The following is a 24,192-nucleotide window of genomic DNA, read 5'->3' on the forward strand; positions in this document are numbered from 1 at the left end:
ATCTACAATATTCCTTTCTTGCAATATCTTTATCTTGTTTTGTGCTAATGCTGATCTCTTACAGAATGAATCAAGAAGTTCTCTATGCTTCTAATTTGTGGGATAGATTATGGAGGAAATGGTATTGTTTCTTCCTTTGATATTTGGCGGAATTCTTCAGTGGAGTTTTCTGGGTGTGAACTTTTCCGTGTTGGAAAATTTGGATTACCAGTTTCATTTTGATGTATGTGATTTAGGTAATTTCTGCTCGTGTTATGGATTTCTTCTTGTGTGACTTATGGTGACCTGTTTCTCTTAAGGAATTTGTGCATTTCACCTAATTTATAAATTATTAATGTAAGCTTAGTTCTTTTATTCTCTTATTGTTATCATTTTAACATCTCACATTTCTGGGATTAGTCATTTGTTTCCCCATTCTTTTTCTAGTCAGTTACTTGTAGCTTTATCCAGTTGATTGAGCTTTCTAAAGAGCAAGCTTTTGTTTTGTTTCTCTCTGCAGTGTTTTAGAAAACTTCCTTTTCTATTGCAATGAAATATTTGTAATTATATCCATTTATGGGATACGAAGTGATGATGTGACTTATGAAGCCAATGTGGAAAAGTTTAACCAAGCAGGTGCCTATCCATAGCATCAAATGCTTGATGCTTTTTGTGCAAGAACATCTAAAGTTGATTCTCTTGGCAGTTTTTGAAACAAGCAAGACTCTGTTACTGAATGCAATCACTCTTCTGTGCAGAAGATCTAAGAATTCTAAAATGATAATGGGATTCTTCATCCTATGACCCTCATCTTCCCTTTCTCTCCATATCACAACCTCTGTAGCCGCCGTTCGGTTCCCCGCCTCTGCGATTTACTGTTCTAGATTCCACAAATAAGTGAGAATGTGTGATATTTTTCTTTGCATGTCTGGCTTATTCCACCGGGTATAAAGTTCTCCAATCCCATCCATGTTGTTGGAAGTAGCAGACCTTCAATGGTGTTTTAAAATTCATTTGTCAGTAGATGAACACGCATGCCCACATTGGTTGTTGTGGGTGGCAATCACAATGGCAAGCAACATGGAGGGAGCAGGCATGTCTTCAACAAATTGGCTTCTGGGGCCTGGCGGCGTGGCCTAGCGGCTTAAGTCCTCGCCTTGAAAGCCCCGGGATCCCATATGGGCGCCGGTTCTAATCCCGGCAGCTCCACTTCCCGTCCAGCTCCCTGCTTGTGGCCTGGGAAAGCAGTCGAGGACGGCCCAATGCATTGGGACACTGCACCCGCGTGGGAGACCTGGAAGAGGTTCCAGGTTCCCGGCTTTGGATCGGCGTGCACCGGCCCGTTGTGGCTCACTTGGGGAGTGAATCATCGGATGGAAGATCTTCCTCTCTATCTTTCCATCTCTGTGTATATGTGGCTGTAATAAAATGAATAAATAAAAAAAAACAAGTTGGCTTCTGATCTTTTGACTTAATACATGAGGAGAGATGACTGGATCATATAATAATTCTATTATTCGTTTAAAAATTATTTATGAAAGGGAAAGTAAATGAGGACGAGTGTTTCCATCTTCTGGTTAACTCCTCATATAGATGTCCACACTGATTAGTGCTGGGCTGAGCTGAATCTGCAAGCATTAAACTCTGTCCTTGTCTCCCACACGAACACTTGAACCCAACGACTTGAGTGGTCAAGGCTGCCTCCCAGGTCTGCATTAGCGGGAACCTGGTAATAGGAATGGGAATTGTGTATCAAAGCCAGGTATGCGGGAAGCAGGCACGTTTATCACTAGGATGAATACCTGCTGCCCTACTCTCAACTCTTCGAGCCTCCACCATCATTTCCCCCAATGAGTGTAGTAAATGCAGTCCTGTCCACAGGGCACACAGTTCTTTGTTTCCCATCCTTGTCAGCACTTGTCATGTTTTGTATTTTCAATAAGTCAGATGTATGTGGGATGTTTTTATAGTGTGCCTTTATTCTGCGTTTTTCCTAATGATCAGAAAGAATGAGTGAACATTATTTTGTATATCTGTCTATTATGCATATTCTTTTGAGAAACAGCTTTGGGCCCGGCGGCGTGGCCTAGCAGCTTAAGTCCTTGCCTTGAAAGCCCCGGGATCCCATATGGGCGCCGGTTCTAATCCCGCAGCTCCACTTCCCATCCAGCTCCCTGCTTGTGGCCTGGGAAAGCAGTTGAGGACGGCCCAATGCATTGGGACACTGCACCCACGTGGGAGACCCGGAGGAGGTTCCAGGTTCCCGGCTTTGGATCGGCGTGCACCGGCCTGTTGCGGCTCACTTGGGGAGTGAATCATCGGACGGAAGATCTTCCTCTCTGTCTCTCCTCCTCTCTGTATATCCGGCTTTCCAATAATAATAAAAAATCTTTAAAAAAAAAAAAAAAAGAGAAACAGCTTTATAAGTCTCTTTGAAAAAACTGGATGTTTTATTTCTTGTTGAGTTGCTTGAACTCCTTCTGTATCTTCACACTGCTTCTTTTATTGTGCAGATTAAAAAAAAAAAGATTTATTTATTTTTATTGAAAAGGCGGATTTACAGAGAGAAGGAGAGGCAGAGAGAAAGATCTTCCATATGCTGGTTCACTGCATAAATGGCTGCAATAGTTGGAGACAAGGTAATCCAAAGCCAAGAGCCAAAAGCTTCTTCCGGATCCCCCACATGGGTGCAGGGTCCCAAGGCTCTGGACCACCCCCTACTGCTTTCCCAAGCCACAAGAAGGGAGCTGGATTGGAACTGGAGCAACCAGGACAAGACTCAGCACTCATATGAGTGCTGGCACTTGTAGGTGGAGGATCAGCCAATTGAACTATTGTGCTGGCCCCTACTGTGCATGTATTTTGGCTTCATAAAATCTCATTTAAACATGTTTGCTTCTATTATATGCACTTCTGGGATAAAAATCTATAAAATCTTTGCACAGGACAATTTTTTATAATTTCTGTTATTATTTCTTTTAGTTTATTAGTTTTTGGACTTATATCTTCAATGCATTTTGAGTTGAGTTTTGAATATGGTGTGAAAGAAAGATCCATGTTGACTTTTCCACATATAGATGTCTCTGTCCAGCACAGTGCATCAAAGAGACTATTCTTTCCATATTGCGTATTCTTTTTTGAAATATTTTATTTATTTTTTTATTTGAAAGTCAGATTTTACAGAGAGGGAGAGAGAACAGACAGAAAGATTTTTTGTCTACTGGTTCACTCCCCAAGTGGCCGCAATGGCTGGAACCAAGGCAATCCAAAGCCAGAAGTCAGGAGATTCTTCTAGGTCTCCCATATCCTAAGACTGTGACCCATCCCTGACTGCTTTTCCAGGCCACCAGCAGGGAGCTGGAAGGGAAATGGAACTGTCAGTGTGGGGAGCGGCTGACCCCACATGGATTAGGGTCTTCAAGATGGCGGCTGGCTGAGTGCCAGGAGGCGGGACTTGTTCCTGCCAGGAGGCAGGCAGGAAGTCACAAGGATAGGCTAATTCTCCCTCGCTGTGATTGCTGGCCTATCAGATAGCGCCCCGTGGACCACGTGCAGAAGTGATTGGTGGAAGAACTATATTTAAGCAGCTCGCTTTCAGCAATAAAGCCCCCCCTTTTTTTGGTTCAGCAAAGGCTCTTTGGTTCGTGACATTCTGGTGGCTCTTACGTGGGGGATGGGGGGAGTACAGAAATGGGAAGAATTGGGAAGAAGGGTGGTGGAAAATGGGAGGAAGGGCGGCAAAGAAGCGGGCAGGAAAACTTAGACAGACGGGGACAGGAGCAGCGAAGAAAGGTTTTTAAACGCAGCTGCTTTTGCCAGTTTTTCCGGGCCCTCCAAGAATATTCCTCGTCATTTTAGTGTCGCTGCAGGGCGGCGACAGTCAGGATATGAACTGTTGCCCAAATGGGATCCTGGTGCAAACAAGGCAAGGACTTTAGCCACTAGGCTACCATCCTGGGCCCTCCACATTGCATATTCTTTGCAGCTTTACTGAACATCAGTTAACTGTAGTTCTGGGTTTACCATTGTGTGCTTTGAATTACCACTGATTTCAGTGCAGTTTAAACTCAAGTAGTATGACATCTTTAGCTTTGCACTTTGCCTCATGAATATCTTGGCTATTTAGAAGAATTTTGTTAGTCTAAGAATTTTCAGATTGTTTCCATTTCTGTGAATGATGCCACTGATATATTAACAGGGATTATATTACATCTGTAGAATTATTTGGTAATATAGACATTTAAAAAGGCCCAATATTTTTTAAAAAATCATTTTTATTGGAAAGGTTTTATAGAGAAAAGGAGAAACAGAAAGATAGAGACAGAAAGCCAGAGCTGAGCCAATCTGAAGACAGGAGCTTCTTCTTGGTCTCCCACACAGGTGTAGGATCCCAAGGCTTTGGGTCATCCTTGACTGCTTTCCCAGGCTGCATTCAGGGGGCTGGATAGGAAGTGGGGTGGCTAGGACACAAACCAGCAGCCCATATGGGATCTTGGCACGTGCAAGGCGAGGACTTTTAGCTGCTAGACCATGGTGCCAGGCCCTGTTTATTGGTTTTAACAGAATAACTTTTAGTGGAATTTTCTATTTAGAAGATAATGTTGTGAGAATCAAGATGGCAGAATAGGGTAAGGACATGTTTAAATGGACAGAGAAACATTTAATCAGGATGAAGCAGAGAGGACACATTCCAGGAATTAGGAGAGGACAGAACAACAGCAGAGGGGTACCTGGAGACTGACAGACAGAGCAAAGCAGAGGACAGAATGGTGTGGTGTTGCAGTGACTGATACTCCAGCTGCATTCAGCTAATGGTGATCTGAACTCCACCAGCAGCCAGAACTCCGCCAGCAACCAGGTGGGAAGAGGCTTTCACTGGGAGTTTGGGAGGTGAACCCAGACAAAGAATTGTCTGTCCTGCTGGTCCGTTTGATTTGACCAGGAACAGAAACAGAGCAGCAGATCCCAGATGGGTAGTGTGAGAATGGGGTGGATTTCAGAGCCCAGTCAGCTCCCTAGAGCCAAGTTGGGTGCCATTTTGCATAAGGAGGCAAAGGCAAGGGAAAGGACAGAGCATATCCTGAGCTGGGAGGAACTCATTTCTGACTCGGTGAACTGCAATGACGTGGCATTCTATGGATTCCACCTGGGGCAGGCCTGGATAGCCCTCGGATCTGACGACCAGCAGATCAAGAACTGTAGTGGTGGTATGTCAGGCGCCATTTTGCGCACTGTGGCAATAGCTTTGGGACTACAGGGGACAACAGTGAACTGTGCATGTGCTGAGCTCACGAGAACTCACTGAGTGCAGTGGATTGCACTGGTCCTGCAGGAAAATAATACCGACTGTGGCATTGTACGGGTCAAAATAGGTCCGTGTGGCACCCAGACCTAATGTCCAACAGGTTCCAGCAAGATCAGCGCCACCAACAACCTAGCTATATAGGACACCTGGTGTCTCCTTAATCCTGGGACCTGCTTCAACCAGAAGTGGGAGAAAGGTTGCAGAGACAATGGTGCAGCCTCACCATGGTATCACAGGAGGTGGAGATTGGTGAACCAGGAGTTGGGGCTAAGGAGACCATGGTGGAAATCTGACATAAGAACCCGGACCTGGAACTCGCTGGGGGGAATGGCACAATTGACTACAAGCAGAGAGTTGTGTACCAACTGCAATAAGTAAAATCGAACTGTAGACCTGTGGGTTACACAGCTTAGAAACCTGCCCCAAGGAGAAGACTCTGCTAACCAGAAGTACAATGACCAAGAGCAAAAGAAGAGACAAAGGCACAATGAATATTATTGAAAACTCCCCTGCAAAGGAGCAAAACCCTATGCCAAACTCAGAGTCCACTGAGGAAGACATCGAGAAAATGGGAAACACAGAATTCAGAAAACTCATTTCAAAGCTTCTGATCAACAATGAGAAGCTCATGCCAGAGTTCAAAGAATTTAAGGAATATTTTACACAAGCAATAGCAGCAATAAAGCAAATCAAGGCTGATGTATCAGAAATTAAGAACACAGTAGAGCAAATTAAGAGTACAGTGGAGAGTCTCTGAAATAGAATGAAGCAAGCAGAAGAAAGAATCTCAGAATTGGAAGATATTTCCTGTCATCAGGGGGAAGCAAACAAAAAGCTGGAAGCAGAGCTGGATCAGGCCAAAAAAAGTATTCAAGAATTGAAAGACACTATTTAGAGGCCAAATATAAGAGTTATGGGAGTCCCAGAAGGTGCAGTAGAGAAACTGAGTTTGCAAATGTATTTAATGAAATAATAAAGGAAAGTTTCCCTAATCTAGAGAAAGAATGGGGAAACAACATCCAGGAGGGGCACAGAACTCCCAACAGGCTTGATCAAAAGCGATCTTCACCAAGACACATGATCATCAAGCTCTCTTCAATCAAACATAAGGAAAAGATCCCTAAAAGTGCACATGAAAAAAATCAATTGACATATAAAGGAATGCCAATTAAACTCACAGGAGATCTCTCACAGGAAGCTCTACAGGCAAGAAGAGAATGGAGTCACATATTTCAGATTCTAAAAGAAAAAAAAAATGTCGGCCTAGGATAACTTTTCCAGCAAAGCTTTCTTTTGTCTTTGAAAATGAAATAAAATTCTTCCACAGAAAAGAAAAGCTAAAGGAATTTGCCTCTTCCAAACCTACCCTACAAATGATACTTCAAGATGTTCTCTTGACAGAGAAAAGGAATAGCTCCCAACAAAACCAAAGGCAAATGGGAAGAACATCCCAGTAAAATGACAACAGAAGACTAAACCAATGAACAACCCATTCCTAAAATGACAGGACCGAAGTACCACCCATGTATATTAAACTCTGAATGTAAATGGCTTAAGCTCAATGAAACATCATAGATTAGTAGAGTGGATTAAAAAACAAAACCCATCTATTTGTTGTCTAGAAGAGACACATTTCACCAACAAAAATTAGCGGAAACTATATTGCATGGCTTTTGATGTTTTCTGTTAGTTTCATCTCTTCAAAACACTTCCTTCTGATTAAATCATTCAATGACTCATAGATCATACAGTAGCATCATTTTCTTCAAGAAGGTTCTTGATTTTCATTTCTTCAGCTACACATTAGTCATTTAGTAGCATGTTATTTAACTTCTTGGTGTTGTTAATTTCTTTTTTCTCTCTGATGTTGATTTTGTTTTGTGGCTCTTCATTTAAGGGGATGTATAGTAGCTGTGTAATGGAGACTGTCATATCTAGTAACGTCATTTAACTTCAGGGCATTGTAAATTTCTATTTTTCTTTTTATTGTTGATTTTGTATCATGACTTTTCTTTTTTTTTTTTCCAGTTAAAATGGATGAAAGAGTTGATATTGCTCCAGAGAATGTACACAGGTGGTCAATAATACATGAAATGATGCAAAACATTAGTAATCATCAAGGGAATGTATCCCCAAATCACAAATAAATACAAGTTCAAACTCATTACGATAACCACCATAGCAAAATAAATGAACAAGAAAAATTAAGAAAAATCACAGGTGTAAATGAGAGTTTGGAGAAATCACAATCTTGGGGGCACTGTTAGCATGAAGCAAAACTTATTCAACATCTAGTAAAAACATCGTCATGATTATTCAAAAACTGAAAGCAAAATTAGCTCTTTTGTGTATTTTAGTTATTCTGAATAGTCAAAAGTAGAAACAGCCTGTGTCCATAGGCATATAAATAGATAAATCAAATGTGTTATATACGTAAGATTAAATGTTATTTTACCTTAAGCAGGAAGTAAACCCTGACTTACAGTATGATCTGGATGGATATAGGGGAAACTATACTAGGTGAAATAAGCTGGTTGCAAAACAAGCAAATATTAATTAAGTCCATGCCAATAGAAAGTAGGATGGGGATGGAGGCAGGTTTGGTGAGTTATTGTGGAAGGAATGTAAGAGAAAAATCACATGGAAGTCTAGTGGGAAAGCCGTGGAGAAGAATGTTGTGCTAAACAAGAACCAAAGGGAACAGAACAGATAGCCCTTGAATGTCCCTCTTTCTGCAACAGGTCATTAGGACACTGCTCTTGTCAGAATATTTTTTAACAATCATTCAATTTTACTTTTTATCATATTTACATAATTGAGAGGGATGCATACTCATGTGGACCACCGATTAGGATGGGGAGGGTCGAGGAATGGGGCAAAGTTGATGAGACAACTGGCTCCTATCTCCTTTTTTCTACCTGTATCTGGGGATAAAGGGGGGAGAAGGGGATGTAAAACAGAACTGGAGATATGTGGGAGTGAGGACTGCTGAGGGCAAATACGGTAAGTGAGGAGTGACTTCTGGGGGACTTGCACCTACCAGGCTATAGCACTTACTGGTAAAGCAGGCGGCTGAGACCAGAAGGTGCTTTATTCAGGAGAATGATAGCAGGATGACTTCCAAAACAAAAAGCTAAATGACAGGTTATTATTTTTTTTGCAACATAAGGGAAGGATGTTTTGGGGGGGATTAGGGGAGATTGCTTACTGATCAGCTCTGAGTCTCCTCTGGGCTCCACGACTGTTGACCTGTTGAGTCTCTTTTTGCCTCTGCTCCGTTTTCTGTCATGTTACAGCCACTATGTGACTGCTTGGGTGCTGTTCAATCCATCTGATTTTGACATTGGTGATAGATGAAAGTTGATGTCTCTGACAAACTTGCTGATAGTGTAGGCCTCCTTGCCTGAATCTATCACTATTTATTTTCAGTTAAAGTTGTCTTCCAATCCTATGATTATACAGAATTCTCTCAGAATATTTGGATTTCATATCCAAGATAAATATTTTTTGAGACAAACTGTATTCTCATTTGTTCTCAGCTTGGATGTCATAGACTTTTTTTTTCCTTTTTTTTCAACTTTCTTTTTTTTATTAATTATTTTGCGTTATGTGACAGTTTCATAGGCTCTGGGAATCCCCCTCACCCCTCCCCACACCCTTCCCCTCTGGTGGGTTCCTCCACCTTGTTGCAGCATTACAGTTCAAATTCAATCAAGATTCTTTCTTTGCAAACATATACCGAGCATAGAGTCCAGCAACTTATTGTGCAGATGGATTGAACAGTTTCTTGGGGAGACCATTTCTAGTCTGAAGTTAGAGCTGGTAGAATATCATCCCAATCAATTAAGAGTCCCAATATAACATCAACAGCAATTTACAACATTATGGAATTGACATGGTTTTGAGTAACCAGTATGTTAAATGTCTGTGGTGTAACATTTATGCTGCTGGGTTTTTATTTTGTTCTGCTTTTTTGCTGATATCTTTGCATTTTTAAAATTTGATTTCCTTTTATTATCATTTTATGATACAGGGGATGTACAGTAGCTGCGAAATGGAGACTAACATATCCAGATGTGAGGATATAATGTAGTATGCATTTCTGCTTCCAGACAAAGATGGACTTACAATGAAACTGTTCACTATATCTTGACAATAGGATGCTGGACTCTGCCATTGTCCATGCCCGCACTGATGGACATATGACTCTGTATTAAGAACTATACTTTAGTAATGATATAGAGGAACTAGGTGGGGAGCGGAAACTGGGGCTGGGATAAGGGAAACACCAGGAGCCTATGGAACTGTATCATAAAATGATAATAGTAATAATAATAAAAAAGGAAAAAAGATTATGTTGTATATATGCAGTGTCAACTTCATTTTTTCATTTCCTATTTGGAGTCCTTCCATTTCCTTCTCTTGCCTAATTGCCCTGGCAAGGACCTCTAACACCACACTGAATAGAAATGATGAAAATCCAGGCTGGTGCCATGCAGGCTAATCCCCAGCCTGTAACACTGGCTGTGGAGGATGGTCCAAGGTCTTGGACCCTACACCCACCTGGGAGACCCAGAAGAAGCTCCTGGCTCCTGGCTTTAGCTCAGCTCAGCTCTGGCCATTGTGGCCATTTGAGGTGTAAACCAGCACGTGAAAGATCTCTTCTCACACCCTTTTGTATCTCTTTCTGTTTTTCTTTTAAAAGCAGTAAGATGGACACCCTTCTCTTGTTCAAAATGGCTTTCAATGTTTCATTGAGTACACAATGACTTTCTTGTATATGATTTTTATAACTTTCAGCTACTCACCTTCTAGAGCTAAGGTGGAAGAGTTTTTTTTTTTCTGTCATGAAATGGTATTGCATTTTGTCAAAAAAATTTCTCTGCAGCTTTAGGATCGTTTTTTATTCTTTCGTGTGATATTTTCTGTTTATCAATTTGGATATGTTGAGTCAACCTTAATTTCAGGGTAAATCCGTCTTCTGCATTAGGAATGATGGGACCCTTATTGTATTGTTAAATCCAATTTCAGATATTTTGTTGGGGCATTTTTGCATCTATGTTTACCTAGAACACCAGTCTGAGGTTTTCTTTTTATGGCTACAAGTAGTTTGGTTTTAAGACAATACTGTCTCATACAAAGAGCTTGCAAGTATTCTTTTCGGATGTTTTGGAAGAATTAGAAACGAACTGATATCACTTGAGGAATGAATGTTTGTCAGTGCTTAGAAACCATCAGTTCTAGGGACTTCTCTTTTTTCTGAGGATTCTTATGCTGATCCAGTCACCTTGCTCTTTTTTGATCTCTTGTGTGTGTCCATCCCTCATGATTCCCTCCGGAGATGTCCCGTGTGTCTGGGTATGGGATCCGTTTCTTTTTCTACAATCTTATTCATCTCTAGAAAGCCTTATATTTCTTTGATCTGAGTTTTAATCTCTTTTCATTTCTGAGCTTAGTTATTTGAGTCTATGTTTACTTAGGGTCATTAAAGTTTTGCCATTTTCTTTTGTTTTCAGAAACAAGACCTCTTAATGTTACATTTTTGTACTGTTTTTATCTATTTCATTAATTTCTGTTCTCATTTTGTTATTTTCTTCCTTTTGCTTATTCTGGGTTTAGTTCTTTTTTCCCCTGATTCTTTGAGATGAATGTTCATTTTTCTAAATTTGAGATTTTATTTTTTATATAAGCATTTATAGTTATAAACTTTCTTGTAACTGCGTTTGTTGTATGTCAAATGCTTGGGTATGTTATATGTCAATTTTTGTTTATCACAAGATGTTTTAAAATTTCCCTTTCAATATCTCCATTGAACAATACATTTGTTGTTCAAGTGTGTATTTTAAAATTATTGTGTTTTTGAGAATTTTCCAAAATTCTTTCTGTGTTAATTTCTAGTTTCACACTGTGGTGAGAAAAGCTACTTGACACACCTCTTAAACTTTCTAAAGCTTATTTTTCTTTAAAAAGATTTATTCATTTTTTATTGGAAAAGCAGATTCACAGAGAAAGGCCTTTGTCCATTGGTTCACACCTCAAGTGGCTACTATGGCTCCAAGCCAATCAGAATCCAGGAGCCTTTTCCAGGTCTCCCACAAAAGTGAAGGGTCCTAATGATTTGGGCCAACCTCAACTGCTTTCCCAGCCCACAAGCAAGAAGCTGGATGGGAAGTGGAGCATCTGGCACAAAAACTTGTGCCCATATGAGATCCTGGCACATGCAAAGTCAGAATTTAGCCACTGAGCCACTGTCCGGGTTCTGTAAAGCTTCCTTCACATCCTGCCATGTGCTCTTTCCTGGAGAAGGCTCTGTGTGTTCTTGGGAAGAACATGTATTCTGCTGATCTCTGTAGAGAATGTTCTGTTTGAGTCTTGTGGGTTCTGTTTGATCTAAAGTGCAATTCAAGTAAAAAGATTCCTACTTGAATGATCTTTACCTTGCTAGGGCTATTCCAGTCTCCTGGCATTATTGTATTGAACTCCATCTTTCTTTTCATTCTATGATTCTTTTAAATCATTGAGTATTATATTTATTTTGCATTGTTTTATCTTCCTGATGAATTGACCCCTTTAATCATTTTAGAATGTTCTCCTTTGTCTCTTTGGTTTCTGATCTTTGCCCATCTCCTTGCATTCAGCAGTTGGGACATGAGCCAGCACCCCATGGGATGCTGATGCCTGATGGTGCATGATTACATTGTTGAGACATGGTGGCTGTACCCTCGTTCACTCTTCAGTGTAGCCTGCGTTTCTGGTTGTGTCATTAGATGGCAGGGCTGACTCGTATCATTGCTTCGACAAGGGTGGGTTGTCTCCTGGCCTGCACTGTCCCTTAAGTTCATGAGGATGCCTGTCCTACCACATGAAGCTTTATGGATTGGCATTGACAGGCTGATTTCAAATGGTTTGCTCATTGCCAGGCATGCAGCTAGGGAAAGCAAAACAGAGCAGATGGCGGTCATCAAATCCCAGAGATGATCTACAGAGCCAGGGATTTTGATGTTATTTCAGCAATTCAGAGAAACTCAGTTTATAAATAGAAAGAGAACTCCTCTGGAAATGAACCAAAGTAGCAGTGTCAGTATGGACAGAGATGTTTGTGCGCAGTAATTCTACTGCTATTGATGTGGTCAAGGTTGAAGACCTTACAGTCTGTCCTTGCAGCCTGGGACATTGGTTTCTTCCTGAGCAGGGGACCTGTGGAAACATCAAACACAAAAAGTAGTGATTTGGACAAATTCGATAAAAATGACTACTCAGATTCTCTTTTTTTTTTCCCAGTGCTAAATGTGTAAAATCGGTGCTCAATATCTGTTTCTGAACACATGCTTCAAGACAGGGCATGCTCTGTTTCCCAGGCAGTGCTCATAAGCTACTCCTGGTTGGAAACATGGAAGTATGAATCTAAGCAATATTGATCTAATCTTACCTCTTGAGAGCAAACCATTGGTAGTGAATTGATTTTCTGGACTATGTGAAAACACAGCCTTTCCTCGAATACACTTTGTGTCTGTTTTTCCCATCTACTACAGGACTCTGCTGAATCTCCCAGCAGCTGGCTTGCTCAGGCTACAACCACATGATGTCTCCTGCAATGAAGCCAGGCCTCCTTCTTCTGTGTGTGTGCCTGCTGCTGGCCTCCAGCTGGAGTGAGGCAGGCAAGCTGCTGGTGGTCCCCATGGATGGGAGTCACTGGTTTACCATGCGCTCTGTCCTGGAGAAGCTCATCCAGAGAGGACATGAGCTGGTTGTCGTCATGCCAGAGGTGAGTTGGCAACTGGGACAATCCCTGAATTGTACAGTGAAGAGCTACAAGACGTCTCACACCCTGGAAGATATGGACCGTGAGTTCAAGGATTTTGCCAGATCTCAATGGGACATTCCGGTGAACAACTTATTTAACCTTAACAAGGGTCCATTGTACAATTTTTTCGAACTCATGTTTTCCCATTGTAGGAGTTTGTTTAATGACAAGAAATTAGTGGAGTACTTGAAAGAAAGCTCTTTTGATGCAATTTTTCTGGATCCTTTTGATATGTGTGGCTTAGTGGTTGCCAAATATTTATCGCTGCCATCTGTGGTGTTCACCAGGGGAGTATTTTGCCACTATCTTGAAGAAGCTACGCAGTGTCCCCATCCTCTTTCTTATGTTCCTAGAGGTTTGTTAAGATTCACGGATGTCATGATGTTCAAGGAGAGAGTTTGGAACCATATCACTCACCTTCAAGAGCATTTGTTTTGCCACTATGTTTTCAAAAGTACCTTAGCACTTGCTTCTGAAGTTTTCCCAGAGCCTGTCACACTCTATGACCTCTTCAGCCACACCTCAATCTGGTTGTTAAGAACTGACTTTGTGTTTGACTATCCCAAACCTGTGATGCCCAACATGGTCTACGTGGGTGGTATTAACTGCCATGAGGGGAAACCTTTGTCGAAGGTGAGTTCTATCTAGCTCCTCTAACATTTTTTCAAGAAAAGACTGGTGTTCAGCTGTTATTTGTGACCTACTATCATTGTTGGAAACTTAAATGTGCAGTGTGAATTCTTTGTATGGTATGTTATACAATGTTGCAAATCTTTTCTCATAGATTGACCTGTATGTGTAGGCACTTCATCCCATAGTAAATAATCTCAGCTTGTGTTTTATCTATCTATCTATCTATCTATCTATCTATCTATCTATCTATCTATCTATCTGGAACACTATTTAAAAAACTATTTTCATGATATGGTTCTATAGCTCTGTGATTTCTTCTCCCACCTTTCTGGATCCCCTCTCCCCCATTGATTTTCCCTGTATTATTACAATAGTGTAGTCCTCATAACAGGTCGTGTCCATCATTCTGCTGTGTAAGCATATCTTGACATTGTAGGTATGGACAATGGCAGGGAGTCCCAAACTGCATTTTTAAACAGCAAATTTGAAAAAATAGTACAAAGCACAGCATGAAAGCTAATTTCCCTCTTTGCTTTTCCTTACATACCTTACATACTTAAGAAAATTCTATTTTTAGCTTTGCATGCATCTGTTTACAGTTTATATGTTTGTACTTAATTTGAATGTCAAAACTATTTAATAAGAGAAAGACCTGGTATTACTGTGGACATAATGGACTTTATTATACTGTTTTCTTCTGCCAATCAGTTATACACATTTTTTAATGTCAAAACATACAAATTTGGAATGATCTTACAAGACTGCAAAGAAGTCTTCAGATCAACTTGGGCTTTCTTCAAACTGTGCCTAGTGACAAGCATTCAAGCTTTTCTTCTTTTGGCTGTTATGAGCAAAATGGAACTAAACATTCTTAAACACTTTATTTGTGCTCATAACATCTGTGTTCTTGCTTTTTTCTCTGAAGGCAGTAGCCTGAGCTGTAGGGTCATAGTGTTCAGTGCAGTATCATGGTGTAAAGAAGTTTGAGGAACTGCTTTCTTCTTGTTGCTATGCCTTGCCTTTTATGTATGTTTTCGCAGGTTTCTGTTCTCTTGGTTTTCTGCGCAAAAATAATGTGTGTAGTTGCTTGAGTATTTACTTCCTATTTTCCTAGCTATCAGCCACTTGCATTTCCTGCTTTGTATTTGGCACCATAGAATTGTGGGACAATTTTAAACAATCATGCATTTTAAGTGATGGGGTGCAACCAAGCAGTGGGCAGTTTTGATGAGTAAATGGAAGGTTAATTGAATGCTTGGAAATGGGCTCCCTCCCTCGATATTCCAGGTACCCCACCTTTCCTGCCACTTACCACTTCAACTGATCGAAAACTTTGTAATGTGAGACTCTATGCTGATTGGAGGATGAGAGCTTAAAAATCTCTGACTTTAGCCATGTGGTGCAATGGCTCCTGGAGTGTAGTAGGAGCCGCTATCACCAAGCAAGGCCAACCAAGGCTCTTCCTTACAAAGCTACACTCACATCTGGCGTGATTTCTCTCGCTGTCTGCAATAGTGTATTAATTTTACATTTATATCTGCACCTTTTCATATGTAATGACAACAGTATTAAGTGATGGGATTATATAGTGAAACACAGAGGTTCTAGCACATCTTTAATGTGCTCTATCAATGTCAGTCCAGATTTTTATTTTTGCTCAAGAAAAGGCATGTGGTAGAAATAGAACTTTTGTACTTTTTCTTTTTGCAAAGATGTGGCATTTATTTTGTAGTTCCTAATTTTCCGCTGAGTAATGGGCTAAACCAAAGCAGATGGATCACAACTAATTTTTTTCCTAGTTCCACTCATGTTTGGCATGTACTTGCGCCAGAGGGATCTGATTCATGAACACCCAAGGCAGGTGTCTGCTTGGGAGGGAAGGGCTCCTCTGCCGATTCATTTCCAGCATCTTCTAGGAGCAGTAGACCTGGGAGGGACCAGGGCTTGATTTTGACCCACGTGTTCTGGATATGAATGGAGGGTTGCAGAATTTCTCTTGTCATGTCCTGACTCTTGTATGGTGCAGGTGACCTTAAGAAATGACCCCATTCATTCTCTAGAGGTGAGACTGACTGCGTAACTTGTTCTGGGAAGCTAGCCACAGCCTATTAATCATAATGGAATAGCAAAGCACTCTTGTTTAATTCAGAAATCCACTGTTCTTCCAGTCACTTTTGTACCAAGCAGAAGACTCACTAAAGAGAGGTGTGCAGGAGAGCTCTTTCCCTTGAGAGTCTTCAAACTCCTGGTAGCCCTTGTCCATGGAATTTCTCTGTAACAATGGGCACTCACCATCCCTGGTCATGTCCTCTGAAGTTCTGAAGCACAGCCTCAGATCCTGCATCAGGCATTAGCAAGGCTGATGTAGGATTCACTTCCCTAGGAGTCTGTGGCTATGCTGTGGCCTTCCAGGCCCCACACATCCTGGGCCCATCCTGTGTGATGCTCCATGGAGTAGAACTCCAGCTCTTATTGAGGGCAGCCAGGAGCAGCACTGGTTGCCCAGGCCACAGTCCGAAGTTCAGCAAGGTCAGGTCCTGGAAGCCAGGCCAGAAGAAGTTTTGCATGGAGGCAGAAATTGCTGTTCTGCTCTCCAGCGTGGGCACATGGGCACTGCTCTTTGTCACATGTCTTGCAAGTGGCTCCCTCCCCTGTGCCCTACAATGTTTTAATTTCTGGGTTAATCAAACTGGTGGATCTTTTTCTTAGTGGTTTGCATTTCGACTTGTTGAAGATGTCCAGCCTGAAGTATAGAAATCTTTTCCCCACTTCATATTTTAAAGTAATGACTTTATGGATTGTTTACAGTTAGTACTCCAGGCTCTGTGATCAACTTTTATATTTCTCTCAGTAGATGAGCCATGCTCCCATAACCTCGAACATGAGGGGCTCTTCACCCTTGGAACTGACACAGGCTTTATTGTATTTTGTTGTTTTTGGCTTGTTGGCATCTGCAGCAACTATCCAGTTTGGTCCCACTGACTTATTGACACATCCAGCTGGTGGTGGTGAGGTTGTGCTGATGGCAGCTTGGCTGTAGGAGTAAGGCTCTAAAACATCATGGAGTTGTTTCATCAGTCGGGAAGGTATCAGCTGGGGTCCAGAGACTTGTAAATGAAGAAGTCTTGGCAAATACAAGAGTAGGCTCTTTGGCAACTGCATAAAGATAACATGATGTATCAGCACATAATTGTATTGGGAAGGGAGTTTTAGCTGCTTACACTTCAATACATCTCATATTTGAGTCATATTGTCCCAGATGTTGGCAGCCATTTGTCTGCGTGTCTTTTCAGCCAACTGATGGGAATGTGAAATATCATTTGCTCTTAAATGTTGTGAGATTGCTATCTTAGTCCTTAATGGGTTACAGATAACTATGTCCTGTTGGACGTCTTCTATGGATGGTGAGTGATAGGAGTGCAAGAGGCTGAACCTGTTCCTGGGGGGCGTCTCTTCCCTTTACCCTCTAATGAAACAACACCAGGCCCCATTCAGGTGGTGGGCACACCACTGCCCTGCCTTGGGATAGGGCCCAGCATGTGTACTGTTGAAGGGTGATGGCATGGAGATAAAGCTCTGACATGTGGTCACTGAAATGTAACGGACAACTAACAAAATCCTGAAGGAATGCAACCAGGCTGTTTAGAATAAACCCATAGCAGATGGAAAACAACTGAAAATAGATAATAATCTTCTATTCCCTGGAATGGTCACAGGGCCAGGATTATTCATGTTATTTCAGTTTTCCAAAGAACTCAGAGTTTGGAAATGGTGAAAAACATTCCTGGAAATGAATAAGCAGAGTACCAAACAATCAGCAGCAATGCTGGTGGGCAGTTATCCACCACTATTAAAATTGTCAAGGCTAAAGGTGTTGTAGTCAGCCCTTGGATGCCAATTTTTTTATGAACAAAAACCTAGGTAGTCTGAGGATAAAGACTGAGTTATATGTTTAGATAAATTTCAAATGTACAGCTTTGTTAAATTCCATCTCTTTTCTGTGTGTATACCCTCAAACTGTAAAAGCAGTGCTTAGAATCTCTTTCTCAACTCAGATTCTAGAATATTGTTTGCCAATCCCAAAATCACTGATTGTTAGCTAATCATTGTCTACAAAGAATCCAAGCACTTATTTCAGCAAATACTGCCTCTTGCTCACTCTTCTTCCAAGTAAATCATTGGCTGTGTCTTTTTTTCCTTTTTTTATTTTGGCTGTATGAAATTGTGCCATTTTTGTGGGCAGGTTTTATGCCTTTGCTATTCCGCATACCGCAGTACTTGGCTCTGACTCCCAGCAGCAGAGTTACTTGAGCTCAACAAAGTGTGCTGCAATGAAGACAGGCCTCCTTCCTCTGTGTGTGTGCCTGCTGCTGGCCTCCAGCTGGAGTGAGGCAGGCAAGCTGCTGGTGGTCCCCATGGATGGGAGTCACTGGTTTACCATGCGCTCTGTCCTGGAGAAGCTCATCCAGAGAGGACATGAGCTGGTTGTCGTCATGCCAGAGGTGAGTTGGCAACTGGGACAGTCCCTGAATTGTACAGTGAAGAGCTACAAGACGTCTCACACCCTGGAAGATATGGACCGTGTGTTCATGGATTTTGCCAGATCTCAATGGGACATTCCGGTGAACAACTTATTTAACCTTAACAAGGGTCCATTGTACAATTTTTTCGAACTCATTTTTTCCCATTGTAGGAGTTTGTTTAATGACAAGAAATTAGTGGAGTACTTGAAAGAAAGCTCTTTTGATGCAATTTTTCTGGATCCTTTTGATATGTGTGGCTTAGTGGTTGCCAAATATTTATCACTGCCATCTGTGGTGTTCACCAGGGGAGTATTTTGCCACTATCTTGAAGAAGCTACGCAGTGTCCCCATCCTCTTTCTTATGTTCCTAGAAGTTTGTTAAAATTCACGGATGTCATGACGTTCAAGGAGAGAGTTTGGAACCATATCACTCACCTTCAAGAGCATTTGTTTTGCCACTATGTTTTCAAAAGTACCTTAGCACTTGCTTCTGAAGTTTTCCCGGAGCCTGTCACACTCTATGACCTCTTCAGCCACACCTCAATCTGGCTGTTAAGAACTGACTTTGTGTTTGACTATCCCAAACCTGTGATGCCCAACATGGTCTACGTGGGTGGTATTAACTGCCATGAGGGGAAACCTTTGTCGAAGGTGAGTTCTAGCTCCTTTAGCCTGGAGGGAGTAATGTTTTTGGTTTATATTCAAGAAAAACTGTTCGGCTGTGATTTGTGATTTATTTTAATTGTTCTAGCTTGAAAAATTTTCCTGTGTGGATTTCTTGTTTGGAGCATTAACAAATATTATGAAGCTCTTCTCATTGAAACGTTTGTGGCTCTTAACCTCATAGTATATACTACCCAGCTGCATTTGTAAACTACTTGTTTGAAAAAATAGTGAGAAACTCAGTTGAAGTATAATTTAATATTGGTTTACCCGGACAGCCTTACAGAAATTTTTTAGTATCTTTGTATGTATCTGTTCAGTTTAAATGTTTATATTTAATGCAAATATCTGCCTCTGTTTAATTAAAATAATGTTTGATATCAGGATTGATATAATGACCTTTACCTTTACTTTGTAATTTGTACTTGCATATCAATCATAATATTTATAAACCAAAACATGCAAATTTGGTGTGTTCTTGCAGAATGCAAAGAAGTCTTAGGAAAATCAATTTTTTTTCTAAAATGATCAATAGTTTTAGATGAGTCCATCTTCCAATTTTCTTTCTTTCTTTCTTTCTTTCTTTCTTTCTTTCTTTCTTTCTTTCTTTCTTTCCTTCCTTCCTTCCTTCCTTCCTTCCTTCCTTCCTTCCTTCAAGTAGGCAGGAGCATGAGCTCTAGGGTAACAATGGCCAACACAGAATCATAGTGCGATTAGTTCAAGAATTGATTTCCTCTTGTTGAAAAGACATGTGAAGGATGTAATAAACATCCAAATAACCCTGGCAGGAAACCTGCTGTCCAACCTTGCAGATAAAGCTCTTTACTAAACTGAGAACGGAACCTCTAGCAATGTTGGAAAAGAGCTATGAGTGCAGGAAGAGATTCCTGCACAGCCTATTGGGGACAGGGGTTTGTGATGGTGGGGGTCCTCCGCTCTGCTGACTCTGACACGTATTTCTGGTAGAGGGTCCCCGGTGGAACGTTTGACATGAGCTTGCTCCAGAGGAATCTGACTCAGAAACACCAGAGGCAGGTGTGTGCGTGGGAGGGAGGGGCCCCTGTGGCAACTGAGTGCAGGAGGAGTTCCAGAAGCAACGGAGCTTGGAGGTCCTGGGCTTGATTTTGACCCACGCACTCAGGGCACGAATGGGGAATAGCAGAATTTCTCTTGTCATGTCCTGAGTGTGTGGTGCCGGTGACCTCAAGAAATGACCTTGTTCATTCCCTGAAGGTGGCATCTAGCGCCACAGCTTGCTCAGGGAAGCTAGCAGAGATGAGATATTCTTCCAGGTGTTGGCAGAGGTTTATGTAAGTGTCTTTTTGGCCAGCTGATGGGAGTGTGAAAAGTTGTTTTGCTTAAAGTGCAGTGAGATTGCTGTCTTAGGCTTGTCAAGGCCGTGCATGAGTTGGATCTCTTGGGAAGAGCAGCCATGGAGGGCAAGTGGTAGGAATGCCAGAGGCTGAGCCTGTTCCTTGGGCGTCTCTCCCCTTTGCTCTGATTGATCAGCAGCAAGTGCCACCCAGGTGTTGCGTGCAGCACTGTTCTTTGCCCAGGGGTGGGGCCCTGCTGCTTCCTGAGCCAGCAGAGTTCAGAGAGTTGCATTAGTTCATGGTTGGTGTTTACAAGTACACACCTCTTAACAAAATGTATAGACTGTGAGCCACTGAATCATACAGAGTTTTCAAAATGCTGGTTACAAATCCCGCCTTGCAGGAGCCAAGGTCATTTAAAAACAACCAGGATCCCTGAGCGGTGCGCAGAAACAGAACAGTAAACTTCCTTCAGGACTAGGGAGAGGAGCTTTCTCTGGTCCTTGTCTGCTTCCAGTTTTGGGTCCCCACCCCCTCTCGTAATAACCATCAGGAGCGCTCCAGAAACCCCTCAAAACAAAGAAACAAACAAACAAAACTAGAATAGATAGACAGAGAACAACAAGGCAAGCTTAGAAACAGACAGGAAACGGTCAGCGGGGATGCACTTATAACTCACTGGGTGGGACGCAAAGATTAGTTACTCCTCACTGGGGTATGGAAGATTTCTCTGCACACCCCTCCTAAACATGCTCACCTAAACAGTTGACATATATCCTGTTAGAATTATAGAGTTAGACCACCTGAAAAACAGCCAGGTTCAGCGAAAACATGCTTCAATGCTATAAACTGCTAAATACTAAAATTAAAATAGGCATGAGACAACTGAATAGCAATCTAAGCCATTTTAAGGTGTATAGAACACGGTTGAATATAAACCAAAATTGAAATGTCTATGAAGAAGTCACAGGTTGTTGTTGAGAACCTGCATTTTCCTATTAACATATTGGTTAATCAATACCATGTCAATTAATGCCACAATGTTGTAAATAGTTGGAAATATTATGTTGGGGCTTTTAATTGATTGGGATGATACTCTGCCGGCTCTACCTTCAGACCAGAGATGGTCTCACCAAGAAACCATTGAACTTACCAGGACAATAAGATGCTGGACTTTATGCTTGGTAAATACCTCCAATGAAAGAATGTCAACTTCGAGCCATGGACGGGCTGAGTCATCCAGCAACGGGAACCAGAGTGGGGTGAAAGCCAGCCATGAAAAGCCACTGTTCCTGCTAGGACAGAAGGTGAACTGAGAAGGGCTGGCTCATGGACCCCCTGGTATGCGCAAAATAAGCACAAGAAGTATGATAGGAAACAGCCCCGAATGGGCCATGGAAAGATTCTCACTGGCATACATTTGGCATGGGTCAGGGGCAGACCAGGCTGAATCAGTTCATGTCATCCACTGGCAAACCCGGACACCAGAGGAGAGTGTGGGTCGGGCCAGCTTTGGTCGCAACAAAAACCAGTGCACAATATGGAATTCCAGGGTGAGATTACCTGTACTGGATTAGAATGCAGCACCCAACAAACACGTGTGAGAACCAGGAAGGGAGAGGGGACAGCAGCGAGGGGATGGAGGGGCTGGTCCCCTCGCCGGACAGCTACTCTCACTGGATAGTGTGGGATGGGATGGGGACAGACCAGACTGGGCAGGGTTGCAACACCTGAGCGCCGCACATGGACTAGATCAGGGGAAAGCCAGGTTGGGCTGATTATTCCTGCCGGTTCTAGCATAAATTGGAGTGGGTGAACGTTGTTTGGGCTTAACTGCAGACAGCAGGCAGAAGCTGGCACTGGGAGCTAATTCTGTCAAGTCAAACCACAGAACCACCCAAAGAGTGCATAAACCGGGCCTTGAGAGACCCAAGAGGGAAGTGGTGGGGTTCCCCCTCTTGGGTCACTACTCCCGCGAGAGGGCATGAAAACTAGGATGGGGGCTGGGGTGGCTAGAAGGAGAGGCACTCAGCAATATCTGTGAGGGCTGGATAGTTGAGTTGGTTGGAGGGAACTAAGCTTCAATGCCCATTGACATGTACTGGAGCCATATGGGAAGTGGGACAGACTGGACTAGTCTGCTATGTATACTGGCAGGCCAGGGTGAGGGGCGGGCCTGGTGGCGGTTATCGTGGGTCGCCCTGACTGGGCTGCAGACCCCACTGGTTGATGAGAGTCGAGTGCGTGCTGGGCAGAACCAGACTGGACTGCAATACCCTTGGTTCCAGTGCAAGTCGGGACTGAGAACGGAGCCAGCCCAGTGATTGCAACCACCAACTGATTGTGGCGATGGACTGTGCCGGACCCGGTGCTTGCTGGAACATGCAGGAATCTGATCTGGGAATACCTCTAAGTCTCTTTGATGATCTCCCCAATCGAACTGCTGGACTCAGAGCCCAGGCTAAGAGAGGACGGAGGACGGAACAGGTCAATCAACCACCTCAGCTAAACGTTGGGCAGCGAAATACTGGGCAAATGGAGACTCCATGATGGACTGTGACAATCAGTGGCTTCTTCAATGACCTAACCGAGCTGGGAGGGATGTGACTGGCAGCGATCGATAACTGGAGGACTTTTAAGACCACTTGAGCAAGTATCTCAGCATGCCCCACATCTGGGACCTTGGGCGGGTGGGAGACTGGGTGGGGATTCTCCCTCAATATCCCCCTTCACCTCAGATACATAAATAATAAAAATATATATTAAAAAAAAAGAAAGAATGTCAACTGAATTTGAACTATGGAAATGCAACAAGGTGGAGCAATCCGCCGTGGGGGGAGGGTGTGGGGAGGGGCAGGGGGAATCCCAGTGCATAAAAAATGTATCACATAATGCAATGTAATTAATTAAAAAAATGAAATGCAATAAAAAATAAAAAAATAAAAAAAATAAAAAAAGATAGCAGCATTACACTATAAACAAAATGCTGGTTACACACAAGGGCACTTAAGCATGGTCATGAAAAAGGAAAAATAAAAGTAATGAGTCTTTTCATTGAATGATTAAAAGTTTCTTATAGAAACCTGGGGGGAGACTCGCAAGATGGCCGACATAGGAGGAAGACTGTGAGAGAGCTCACAGACAGAGAGGGCTAGAACGCGACAAAAGAGTAAGTGGAGCAGCATAGAACTACAGGGAGAAGAACGTGAAGTTCCCTGGACAGTGTGGAACCAAAAAAATCCACACAACTCGGAAGAGCAACCAGGGAAAAAACAAAAGAAAGAGCAGGGGAGACGACTTTCCGCTCCTGACCTGCTGAGTCACCTCTGAGTGCAGACACTGAAAGCCGCCGACCGATCCGGAGACCGACCCGCAGACGCAGTGGCCGTGAGGACCAGCGGTGATTGGGACCCGCTGGCATCTGCTCACCCTGGTCACCAGGACCCTGAATCACCGGGACCCGCCGGCATCCGCCCACCCTGGTCGCCAAGCCCCGCCGGGACCTGCCCCAGCCGCAGCCTCCAGGTTCCAGCCGCCTGCACCCGCCCGAGAACAGCAACGGACACAGCAGTCGCTGGGAGACACACCTGCGGCGAGAATTCCGACCAGAGGAAGAGGCAGACTGCAAGAACCTGAGGTTTGAGAGAGTTGGGTGGGGACAGTGGTGGGTTGGAGGCTTCGGGAGTTGGCCCCCCAGGGGCATGCACAAAGCCTGAACACAATTGGTGCTCCTCTCCCCGCCCCTCCCCCACCCCCAGACTCCTGCGTCTAGAGACACAGGGCGAGTGCCTTGAAATTGCCAAAACTGTGTCTGGGAGAAAGGCAAAAGGCACATTGGATATTCCCCCGTGCCTTTGCGGTCTGGCACTCAGCTGGGCGGTGCTATACCACAGGAACCCAAGCACGCCATCTGGGCTGGGCAGTCCCGTGCTAGCGCTGGGGCGGTCGGTCCCCTGCAAGCGCTGGGGTGGG

At 42.9% G+C, this 24,192-nt stretch overlaps 2 protein-coding genes across 2 annotated transcripts in view; both read left to right on the forward strand.

Moving 5' to 3' along the window:
- Window positions 1–12,866: 12,866 nt before the first annotated feature.
- Window positions 12,867–13,736, forward strand: LOC131480342 (UDP-glucuronosyltransferase 1A9-like). Its single transcript, XM_058664301.1, has one exon. The coding sequence runs from the start codon at window positions 12,867–12,869 to the stop codon at window positions 13,734–13,736; it is 870 nt and encodes a 289-aa protein (XP_058520284.1).
- A 4,301-nt stretch (window positions 13,737–18,037) lies between these two features.
- LOC101533137 (UDP-glucuronosyltransferase 1-6) overlaps window positions 18,038–24,192 on the forward strand; it is a 181,184-nt gene continuing 175,029 nt past the window's right edge. The window contains exon 1 of the mRNA XM_058665144.1: window positions 18,038–18,895. Coding sequence (XP_058521127.1) covers window positions 18,053–18,895 — 843 coding nt within the window. The 5' untranslated portion in view covers window positions 18,038–18,052. The remainder of the gene's footprint in view (window positions 18,896–24,192) is intronic.

This window comes from Ochotona princeps, chromosome 5 (genome assembly GCF_030435755.1).
Source record: "Ochotona princeps isolate mOchPri1 chromosome 5, mOchPri1.hap1, whole genome shotgun sequence".
NCBI lineage: Eukaryota > Metazoa > Chordata > Mammalia > Lagomorpha > Ochotonidae > Ochotona > Ochotona princeps.